This window comes from Nuphar pumila, chromosome 12 (genome assembly GCF_984573655.1).
Source record: "Nuphar pumila chromosome 12, dmNupPumi1.hap1.1, whole genome shotgun sequence".
NCBI lineage: Eukaryota > Viridiplantae > Streptophyta > Magnoliopsida > Nymphaeales > Nymphaeaceae > Nuphar > Nuphar pumila.
Genome location: NC_143260.1, coordinates 88,554,191 through 88,567,117, shown reverse-complemented (window position 1 = coordinate 88,567,117; position 12,927 = coordinate 88,554,191). Strand labels below are relative to the sequence as shown.

The window sequence follows — 12,927 nt, the reverse complement described above, 5'->3', positions numbered from 1 at the left end:
TATTTTATCAACAAAAGATGAGATAATGATTTCTCTCATATATTAGAGAGAAGAAATTTTATGTCAAACAAATGCCATATGTGAACTTGCAAGGACATGATAAAAAAAAAACATCCACCCAAGAGTCAAGATAATGAGTGTTATTTTAGTCACATTTAGGAACATCTCACTCAAATGATTGCAATTACAAAAACTCATTTTGCATATTAAATACAAAGGTGGCCAAAACCATAAGCACTTAATATGTAGATTAAATGCCAAAAAAATTGATTTTAAAATATGCATATTAATGATATGATTTATTTGTATCTTTAAAATACAATATGAATGCAATTTCACAAATTTCAACAATAATTCATTCACTACAAGCAACTACCTCATTAGTCCTTCAAAACCCACAAATCAAGTGTATAAGCTACTGGAACAAGAACATAATCATAATGCCATTAAAGGCCAAAAGACACACACAAAAGTGTGTATAAACACCTCTTGTCTACATGTAATAATACTCGAAATGAGTGTATCAACGACAAGAACAAGAGAATACATGCCAATATGAACCAAAAACATCTCTTGTCTTTGTAAAAAGACACTCAAAATCAAGTATGTTCAGCTACTAGAACAAGAGTGTCAAGCCAACCATGGGCTAAAACAAATACATCTCTTGTCTACATAAAATGACACTTGAAATGAGTGAAAGAAGCCAACCATGAACATACATCTCAGCGACTAGAACAATGACACAAATGCCAACATGGACTAAAATCATACACCATGGTGTGAATCAACGTGCCTTGTCTACATATAATAACACTCAAGACAAGTGTGTTCAGCTAATAGAGCAAGAGAACAAAGCCAACAAAGGGCTACCAACACACAAATGTGTAATAAAAATCTTGTCTACATATGATGACACTTAGATAAGAGGTATAAAAGGAGAAGACTTTTGAGGTAATAAGACTTGTAATGACAAACATTTAACAAATAAAACATTAATATACCTTAAAACATTTAAGGTTTCAAACTTCATACATCCATCACATGTACACATAATTAAGAGCATCCATAAAATCAATGGCCAAAAAGAAAACGAGTGTCACACTCACAATTAGAGATCACATAACAAGTCATTTTAGAGTCAAACTACAAATTGACAATCTAAAATGACATAACACGAGGTGCACATAACTCACCTCAACAAACATCTCTAATATCACAATAACAAGATCATATAAATAATGCATTAAATAACAACCTCTGATGGATAAATATAAATGCCATAAGAAGGCAATAGGTGATTTTATAAAGAGGGCCGATTTGAAAAAATCAAATCAAAGGTCTAATATAATCAATCACAGCAATATGCTTTATAACAACGATTATGCATAAACACGAATTATGCTTTATCATGATCAATTCTTCAAAGAAGTTATTTATACCAAAAAGGTTTATTATACAACAAATACAACATGAAATATTAAGCAACATCATGTGCAAGAACTGATTTGGAATAATCCAAGAGTCAAATCAAACCTTAACTTCTCATGTAAAAGTATCTTCAATAAGATACCAAGAACAATATTACAATATTCTTGGAAACAAATGTGAGCACACATGCACAAAAAGAACACTTGTGCACAAAGAGCACAATACAAACTCGCGAATGCGAACCCAAAAGTCATAAGTTTCACTAACAGAGCTTGGGCTATAATCCCACAAGCTTTAACCATGATAGATATAAAGTGCAATTATATGCACACCAAATGATAATAGATGCAATTTTTATGTAATATAAGATGTCGAATGACAATATAACAAATTTAGATTAATATGAGCATTCTTTAATAGATGCGGTAAAATTTGGAAAAACTCATGCGGAAAAATTCACAAAAAGAACAAGTTTGTAAAACTTGCAATATTAGTAGAAAATAAAAAACTAAAGGACCAAGCTTGTATAAAGAATTGGACTTCTACAATTAGACCTTCAAATGCCCACAACGAAACTTCCCAAAAGAATAATCCTTTTAAGACCGAAACTTTGAAGGATTTTCACAAGAACAAACACTCTTCTTACAAGAACTGTGGAAGTCTCACACATAGTATTCACCAATAAGAACCACACAACACTAAAAAACGAGTATGTAAAGCAAAGAAGAAAAAAACTTAACTCTAAATGGAAGAAAACCATACTTCAAGAATTACTAGAGGTATTCATACATCACTACATGAGGAATCTTTAATTACAAAAAAAATGCACTAAGACACATGATTTGAAATCATTTTTGAGATTCTTAAAAAATATCACTACATGAGAAATCTCTAATAAACATCACTACTCATAATATATGGTAGCAAGTGTCTAGAAAAGAACATGAATTATCACAAGCTTTTATATGTTAAAGAATTTCAATCTCAACTCAACTTTTCTTTAAAAAATTTCTGACACATATATAATTCATGCTTTTAAGCAAACATGCAAGAGATAACTTCAAAGTACTGAAGTTATTTGATAAAAATTTAAATTCAAGGAGTCAAAGATGTCCATCAATACAAAGCTTTGAAATCATACGTAGGATTTGAAAAACAACAATAAGATCACAAAGACTCCTAAAACCATACACACGAGTTCAAGATTGACATCAACTTATGCTTGAAAGATAAGCACGATTAACGACCCTATTAAAGGAAGTTTTAAGCAATGACAAACAAGTTCACCGATTTAACTAATTATCTTTTAAGATATTTTAAAAATGTGATATACACAAAAGCAAAGGCTCAATGAAGAACCGAATAACACAAGTACTAAAAAACAAAAAACACATACATATAGATTATTAAAGAAGTAGATATTCCTTTATAATGCATGATACTAAACGAAAAAGAAACATACCAAATAACTTTAAAAAAGAAAAAAGAGAGAACAAGAAAACTTCACCATTTTTCTTAATATTTCTTGAATAACATGCTTTCCGATGCACCAAAGAGCAACTCGGTCACAACCTTGCTCTGATACCATGTTAGAAAGTATGCGGAAATGAATTACAAGAATGCATAATGTATTCATAAGGTCCAACATTGGACAAACACAGCCCCATAATGGGGAATAACACAATGGTCCACTAAGGGACACCACAAGAAGCCTACGAAGAGGCATAAGTTACATAAACTTTATTGAATGAGGGCCTAAAAGGCCATACCTTACATGGAGGAATACCCCTCTATTTATACACAAAGGAGTGAGAGAGAGAACATTGGGAGGCTCAAAAGGGGACTCGTTGGGCCCCCAACGGTCACATTTGTGACCGTTGGGGGTCCAACGACTCCTTTGGCTAGGACCCCCAATGCAATGCATTAAATGCATTTTACAATAAATGAAAAATAAAAAGGAAAAAGAAAAAAGAAAATGTAAAATAAAATACATGTAAAAGATGTAAAAAGACTAAAATGCCCCTAATGGGCAGAATTACAAAAATACCCTTTATCGGGTATGATGAGATAAATACATATATATGTATATATATACATATATATGTATATATGATTACATATATTTTAACAGTGCATCTGTACTTCTTTTGCCATCCACTAGAATTGTCGAGTTTTTCCACTTTTTTTCACTCTTTTTCCTGATTTCCAGCCACTTCTGTTATGCCTCGTCTAATGGTCAAATTACAAAAGAAAAAGAACTCTTTAAGTTGCTTGTGCCATGCTTCCTCAAATCTTGTCCTTTTTAATGAATAATTGTTCAGATCTTTAGATGTTCCAACTTATAAACATGGGTAAGTGCAGGTCAATGCAGCTGGTGATCTCTGTGCTATCTGCCAGGAGAAGATGCACACTCCGATCCTACTGCGCTGTAAACATATCTTCTGTGAAGATTGTGTATCAGAATGGTGAGTTTATTCTCCTTCGCTGCATACGGCATCTTCATATGCTTCAAATATAGAGTATCCCTATCTTGAACTCTTTGTTGAATGTAGCTTTGGCATGTGGTGGACAGTGATAATAGTTGTCTTTCATGATAATTTTTTATCCTTTGCAACATGTGTATGTGTGTGTCTGTGTGTGCACTTATATTCCAACAGGAGCGCTGCCAAGGTACAGTTGGTGATGAGGTGTTTCCTTGGCTAGTGGAAATAAACGGAAAAACCTTGTGTTTTCAAGCTGGGAGATGGCCATTTGAACACGAGGCCATCACCCAGTCATGTAGTGTGGCTTCACCATCCAGCTATTTCATTTGACCTCTGCATTGGGCTTCTTTTTAACATCTTGAATGTTACAATGTTTCTGAAAAAGATTAGAATGCTTAAGCATTGCATGGAGCCTGACTCTGTGTTTTGCAGGTTTGAGAGGGAAAGAACGTGTCCCTTATGCAGGGCATTGGTGAAACCAGCAGATCTTCGGTCATTTGGGGATGGTTCCACGAGCCTGTTCTTTCAGCTATTCTAACGACGTTGGTGTGAGATAAGGACGGGGGCTGTATTTTTGTTCTTTTTCCCTGCCTGCAAACGACATTCTTCCGTGCCAGACTCTATACTTAGTCCAAGATACAAAGTGTCTGCTGGAAAATGCCTGAATATATATGGAAACAGTGTAATCATATTTTGTACCAAGGTGGCCTCTCTTTTGAGAGAGTTAATAATAATGATCATATCATATATGTTGTATTCAGTTGAAAAGATGTTCCAGTTTTTTTCATGGGCACGTGTGTGTGTGTCATGCTCGCGCAGATAGGGCTGAAGCGGGTGTTCAAACTTGACTCATTCTTGTGGCGGACCTTGAGCTCATAATAAGCTTGAACTGAACGAGTTCAGATAAAGCTGGCTTTGGTTACAAGAAAATTGTTTTAGAGGTGGAAGTAGGGATACCCACGAGGCGAGGTTGGGCTGTTCTAATCCAGCTCATTTCAAAATGCCCCTGTTCAAGCTCAGCTGGAGCTCAGAGCTGAGCTTCAACTACATTGTTCAGACTCGCTGGGAACAACATTCTAAAAAGGTATATACGGTAGCGAGCACTTGAAAAGGTGGGATTCCATCCCTGACCTTGCCAAACATTGCACAAATGACCCACCCACCAGACCATGTTTTTTGTTAACTGTGACCTAGAGAAATATACAAGTACTAAAACCTCTAGATTAGGGGTCTAGTGAAAAAAATGTGAGGTGCGGTACTCAATCTCAGCACCTTTTGACGGAGGGGCTAATGCCCTACCCAGTAAACTAGAGTAACTCTTAGGATTTAAGTTGGAAACATTATATATATGTGTGTGTGTGTGTGAGCTTAATCGAGTTCAGCGGCTTGATCTAGCTCGGCTCGTTTATGCACACCGATCTTGAACTTGTGTTCAAGCTTGACTCATTTATGTTCACAGATGAGCTTGAACCAAGCTTAAACGAGCTGAGCTAGAGCTAGCTTAGCTAGTTGTGCATCCCTATGTGAAAGTACTAGAACTACAAATAAGGACATTGTTTCATAACTTTAGGCAATAAGATTCTCTTTAAACCTATTGCTTGCAAGCCAAATACTTCAATCATCATATGTTTGAGGTTAGTAAAAATGATTATATTGTACGGACAAAAAGGATACTTTTTTCAAAATGCCCAAAAATTTTGTTATTTTTCATGTCCAAAATCGCAAATACCCATCTTCTTTAAGACCTTTTTACCCTTTGTATGTGTGAAGAGATGGAGTTTGGCAATATATCGCTCAGCTCGTCGGCTAATGCAAACTCCCATTTAAATGCACAATCACACGTTTTCTTATACATACCTCACGAAGCTCGCATAAATTTATTTGCGAACATCCGATTATCACAATTATTCTACTAATCTGCATATACTTCACGAATTCACATAAACATATGTGCAAACCTCCACTTAAATTGAACATCACAACATCGCAAATATCTTAATTTGCATATACTCCAAAAATTTGCATAAACACATATGCGAACTTCCACTTAAACTGAACGTCGCAACATCACAAATATCTTACTTAATTCACATATACTTCACGAATTTGCATAAAAATATGTGCAACCCTCTACTTAAACTGAAGGTCGCAACATCGCAAATACCGGCTAAATTTTGGCAAATTTATGACATATGCATTCATTTTTACATATATGCGAATTTTTTCGATACATCACATATGTTTGGGTTGAATACTATATGAGTTTTCTTATTTTTTGTGCAGTTCCTGAATCATATATAAACTCATTTTTCTTCATTTGGTTTATTTCTTTCGTTTGTGTCTGGAAAGAACTTCCCTGTAGAACCGCCTGCATTGTTCTTCTTCCTTTTTAGTGATTTTGTGTAATTTCGTGATTCCCTGTAAAACCCTCTGTAAAACCCTCTGCATTCCTTGTCATTAACTTTCTCATCTACATGTTCGAAATGTGAGTTTCATACAAACAATATATATATATATATATATATATATATATATATATATATATATATATATATATATTATTTTTTACTCTGAACTTTTTTTTTTTTGTAGATATGATCATTTAATAGCTTCATGTGTAGTTCTGTTTGGTTGTTGCTAGGCATATTTTTTGTATGTTTTATTTAATATTTGTCATTAAATTTACCATTTAGGGTTTACTATATATATATGTTTATGTTGTAAATGATTTATGTTTGTTTGCTTCTCCTTTACTCAATATTTGTTGTTTTTGTATTGGTGTAATGTGGCTAGGGTTCACTGTGCACATGCATTGAATAAGGGATAGTTGGTTTTCAAAGTGTTTATTGTAGGTAGTTTTGTTGGTTGAATGTATAAAGTGTATATATATAGCCTTTTCTTATATGCTAGTTTTTAAAGATCTATAGTGGTTGTTGTAGGCAGTTAATGATAGCATCTGAAAGGGCTAAAGTACACTATCGTAAGTATGATTACTTTGATTGGAGATCTACAATGGTCTCTAAAAATAGTAGTTTTAAGAAATTTACGGCTTTGATATCTCATAAAATCTGAAATATGAAACACTTATTAAGCTTCCGATATAATTATTCTCCAAACATAGATAACCAATAAATATGGATAGATGTTTAGGATAATGATGATGTAGAATCAGTGCTATTTAGTGGTGATGTTTACTTGAATATTAGCAAAGTTAATCAATGAGTAGTTAAACAAGAAGTAGTTGGAAGTGATGTACAAGAAGCAGTTGATGAATAAAATGATGTGAATCTTGTGAAGAATGCGCATCTATCTCAGACACTATCTATCAAGCTCAGTCCTTTGCTGATCATCCAATTATACCAAACAGTGAATGATATTTATGTTATACATGATCAAAGGATAGTTGTAGAGGATGTGGAACTATGTGGGCAAACCAATACCAGTGATCTTCATCACAGTAATTTGAATGACATTCAGCCTTCTCGGGCATATGACAACTAGGTATAGGTTATTGTTCTTTATAATTTGAGATATAAGTGCAATGATGGATGTGAAGTTTTTATAGTTAATATTGAATATTTAAAATGCAAGAATGTTGAATATATGGAAGCAAATGAAGCGATAGATATAATCAATTTTTATTTAGTTTATGCAACCGAACAATCAATTAGTGGTAGCAGCGATCACATTGATAGTGGAGAATCAGATGATATGGATGATGATAACTGTACTATGTCGATGGGAGATGACGAAGACAATGATGACATGAGACAAATAATGGTGGGTGAAAGAGATGCACAAATGACATTTGAGAAGTTGAATCCTTTGTATGTTGTTTAAATTATATGAATATTTGTTGGACAATATAACAATTTTATGTTTCAAGCTTTTGGTCAAGAAATTTTAATCAAAGGTTTGGGTCAATTGCACTATTTTTGATGCATTGAAGTTATTTAAGAGTCATCTGTAGTCGTCTAAACTTAAAGGAAGAACATTACAAATCTCATTAAATCAGGTATGGTTGATTGTAAATTAGTTGTCACTTCTACTACTGCAAATATTTCACTTTCAAACTTTTTTGCGAAACCAATGGATAATGCTACACAGTACATTCATATTGTGGGCGCATTGCAATATGCCACATTTACTCAGCTAGATATTGTCTACTTAGTTAACAAGGCATGTCAATTTATGTATGAGCCCACGATGGACCATTGTACTCACGTCAAACTTATATTGAGATATCTTAAAGGCTTTTAATTATGGTTTGCATATTAAATAATCTAACAATCTTAGACTTTCAGGATTCTTTGATGTCGATTGAACATGATTCCCAGATGATTAAAAATTCATCAATGAATATCTTACCTTCTAAACTAATAAAAAAAATAGTTGAATAGGTTCTTGTTCAATGGATTCTCATACAATCAAGAGAAAGTGCAAATCATTAAAGCGGAGGCATCTCATTTGTATGATAAGTTGTGTGACGAACAACTTAATGATTGTCAACAATTCCAGTGGCTAACAACATGCTCAAACAATCGAGAACTTGCTTTCGACAAATGGTTTAATGATCTCCAACAGTGTTGCGAGTTGTTGAAAGATCATGTGATTATAAATAACTATAAAGCAAAATTCTCAAAGAGCTACAATAACAGAGTCACTATCATATGCATGAGAAAAACTCGCAGACTATGTTTGATTACCCCTAAAAGATCTATTGCACAAAGTTGCATAGAGCAAGGTTCTTTCAAGTGAAGAAGTATCAAAGCGAGTATACATGTGGTGGATTACTGAACAACCTTGTAGTGAAAAGTGTCTTCCAAGTGGAGTTCAAGTGTTATTCACAAATACATGCACGATAACTCGAATATAAATCCAAGAAAAATCATGAATGACATCAGTCACGAAGAACGTGTGGAGGTTACTTACAAACAAGTATGGCGTGAACATGAACAAACTAAGAAGGTGATATATGGTTTATTCGAAGAGTCCTTCAAGATGCTTCTTGCCTATTTGAATCATCTGATAAAGGCTAACCGAGGATCGTTAGGGTATATTTAGACCGATCAAAAAGATCAATTTCAGTACTTGTTCTTATTTTTCTGTCAAAGCATCGATGGGTTTTTGAAAGGATTCCCTCCATTTTTTATGGTAGATGGCACTTTCCTAAAAGAAAGATATGCCGGTATATTGTTGTCGGTCTATGATATTGATCCTTATGGTGAGATATTTTTTATAGCATTTGCAGTTATTGATAAGGAGTCGGGAGTGATTTTTGAAACATCTAAAGGAATAACTCTTACGCTTCGACGAGTTTAGAGAGAGAGGGATATTGACAATTATTTAAAATAGACATGAAGGTATAAAGTATGTTGTCCCCTAGACAGCCTAAATGGCATGTTAGATATTGCATAAAACATTTGATGCAGAACTTTTAGAAAAAATTTAGTTCACCACTTAGTGCACTTTGGTGGAGTGAGGCAAAACTTTTTGAAAAGATTTGGTTCACCACTCAGTGCACTTTTGTGGAGTGCATCTAGAGCAGCCACGAGAGAATAATGCACTTATTTTTTTCAAAAAAATTGAAAGCAAAATGAATTTGTATACAATTATGTTACTAGTGATATAAATCGAAACATTGGGCTAATAGTCACTTTTCAGCGAAAAGATATGGGTACTTAATGTTTAATATAGCAGAGAGTTTCAATTCGTGGATTCTCGCAATACGTGACAAGCCCTTAACTCCTCTTATTGAAAAGCTTCAACTTTTTGCTTATGAAACTTCTTAAGAAAATAAAGAATACCGGGTAGCATATGACATACATTGTGATGCCGAAGGTAAATGAAAAACTAGTGGAACAAAAGAAAAATGTATAATAAATATATGTGCAAATAGTACAATACCTCCGACATCGGTACGAAGCCCACGACTGATCTCACTATTATAGTGTTGATCTTTAGAAGCACTTGTGCACTTGTGAAGAGTGACAGGTTAACGGGATTGCTTGTGAATATGTGATCACATACATTTTGTATGAAGGCAACCTACCAGAGGATTACTCTGATGAGTTATTCACAGTTAAATCGTATTGAGTTGCATATAATGAATATTCATTCTTTTCGATGGCGGATAATGTCCTACACATCGTTCAATCCACTCTTATACTTGTCTATCCACCAAAAGTGATTCATAAAATAGAGAAATCTAAGGTCAACAGATGAAGAACAAAACACAATACAAGTGCAGTGCATGTGGTGAGATTGGCTACAACAGGCAGAAGCACAAATAATAGTATGTTAGAGTATGTATGCTTTGCAAAATATAGGATTTGTTAAAAGTTGTTTAATAAATTGCTTCTCTGTATGTATATCTAGTATTTTTTAATGAATTGCTCCAATGTCTTATGTCTTCTATGTATATCTTAGGAGTTCGCGATGTATAAACATAAAGAAAATATGGTAGAAAAGAAATCAAATTATTGAAAGATTCACCAAGCATTGTGGTGCATGAGGTTAATCAATATCCTGAGTTATGTATGTATATTTGTCTTACTATACATATATGTGTTTATATACAATTTTAGTTGGTGATAAAGAACATGTTAATGAGGAATAAAAAGTTACGCATTAAAACACAGAAGAGCCGAAAGAGTATAAATTTGGCAAAGAAACTTTATTGGCAAGTGACATAAGTGTTAGGTTTGCACATTCGTTTGTTTATTATTTTGTTACCTTTGCATGTAAACCCATTTGAATCTAACATGAATGTACTATATATTTTGACTATGTATCATCTAACAAGATTTATAGATAGACTCAAAGCGGCTCACAACAAGGACAGGGATATCGATAACTTGTCGAAGACCCTTTACCTTACTATGTATTTCTCTGTGAGTTTGAAAAGCAATGTTTCTATTATTTTTCTACCAACTAATGAAAATTAACTAGTAAACCATGTCTATTCACAAAAAAGTCACAACTAAAGGACAACAAAGTGGGGCAATTGATTGCTTGGAGAGCAAGAACTTGCTATATCATTTTGTTGAAGCTGACAACTTTGCATACTTACAAAGCTTAAATTTTTATGTGCACTAGGTTTTTTGCAGTTCTTAATTTTTCATGTGCACTTACACCTTAAACTCGAATTATGTTACAACTTTTAGTTCATTTCAACTGGGGTAACAAGCATTGGGTTCTTTAAGAAACAAACATGAAGGAGGACTTCAGGTTGTACAATTCTATGAGGTCCACATATTGTATAGATAAGAATGTCAAATAAATAGTATGATAACAAAACTTATTCAATAATATACTCGCTTTATTGCGTATGATTTTTATCTTATTTTTTTCATGTTACAGGTTCATTTTTTTAGCGCAATTTAGGTATGACTGTTACAACGATAGGATGACTTCAGACCATAGAAGGTATTCCTCAACAAGAGAATGGGTAATTACTTTGCATATGTTTGTTAACTCAAATCATACATGTTTTATATTTATATTTTAACATTACTTAAAATAATTAATATGTTTTTTATTTACAAAAAATAATTGTTGAACTTTAAAAATGACATGGTCTCGCAAAAACCCACAAATATGGTGAAATTCTCTTATCCAAAATCACCGATTCACGACTTATTTAGATCTATTTTACCCTTCGCAACATATTTGTGCTGACCTCCTGACGTTTGTACAAATATGTTGTGAGCCTTATAATATGGTTTAAATCACTGAAGAGATTCACAACATATTTGCACGGACCTCCTGACGTACGTACAAATATGTTGTGAACCTCCGAATATATTTGCGGACCTCCTGACGTTCGCACAAATATGCTGCAAACCTCCAAATATATTTGTACGAACCTCCTGACATTTACACAAGTATATTGTGAACCTCTGAATATGGTTAAAATCACGATATTCACAACATATTTGTGCAGACCTCCTAACGTTCAAACAAATATGTTGCAAACCTCCAAATATGGTTAAAATCACCTATGAGATTTGTAACATATTTGCAGAGAGCTCCTCACGTTCACATAAATATGTTGTGAACCCCTGAATGTGGTTAAAATCACTTAGGAGATTCACATAATATCAGTGTGAACCTCCGAATATGGTGAAAATCATTGAGAAGATTTGTGTAATAGTTGTGCAGACATGCAGACATTCATACAAATCACCCAAGAATTATAAAGAGCTAGAGGTGACACATACTTAAGATTCTCTCGTAGGGCAAAGAGGGTCACAAAAAAAAAGCACAAACATTTATTTATTTTTCTTTTTGACAAAGAAAGTTTGGGTTAGGTAGACCCCTACCAGTTATACAACTATATACCATTGGGATTCGAACTTGCAACATCCCAACACAAGGTGACATGCACTAACCACTCCTGCAAGACAAGCGAAGCCCCCGTTGGTAAAACACACACACACACACAAACATTTATATAAGTATGAAATCATGTGACTAAACTTTCAGAGGTTCATAAGATATTTTGTGTGAATGTCTAAATGTCTCGTAAATATCATGTGAATCTTTTTAGTTTGATTTTAACCATATTTGAAGGTTCACTTCACGCAGATATTATGCAAATTTTTTACATGATTTTAACCACATTTGAAAGTTCACAACATATTTGTGTGAACGTGAGGAGGTCGCACAAATATGTTGCGAATCTCCTCGATGATTTAAACCATATTCGAAGGTTCATAACATATTTGTACGAACGTTAAAAAGTCTGCAAAATATATTGTGAATCTATGGTTATTTTAACCATATTCGGAGGTTCGTAAATATTTGTGTGAATGTCATCGGGTCCGTGCAAATATGTTGTGAATTTACTTGATGATTTTAACCATATTCAGAGGTTCACAACATATTTATGTGAACGTCAAGAGATCTGCCTAACTATGTTGAGAACTTCCCCAATGATTTTAACCATATTCAGAGAACACACCATTTTACAAACAGTACAGTCATTCTTTCTTTGATTTATCAATATACAACT

At 33.7% G+C, this 12,927-nt stretch overlaps 1 protein-coding gene across 2 annotated transcripts in view; it reads left to right on the top strand.

Annotated features, from left to right (window-relative positions):
- The window catches only part of LOC149821156 (uncharacterized), a 36,714-nt gene extending 32,035 nt beyond the window's left edge, over nucleotides 1-4,679 (top strand). For both annotated transcript variants that reach the window (XM_089981974.1, XM_089981975.1), the window contains exons 7-8: nucleotides 3,790-3,893; nucleotides 4,344-4,679. In XM_089981974.1, coding sequence (XP_089838100.1) covers nucleotides 3,790-3,893; nucleotides 4,344-4,449 — 210 coding nt within the window. In that variant the 3' untranslated portion in view covers nucleotides 4,450-4,679. The remainder of the gene's footprint in view (nucleotides 1-3,789; nucleotides 3,894-4,343) is intronic.
- Nucleotides 4,680-12,927: the final 8,248 nt, after the last annotated feature.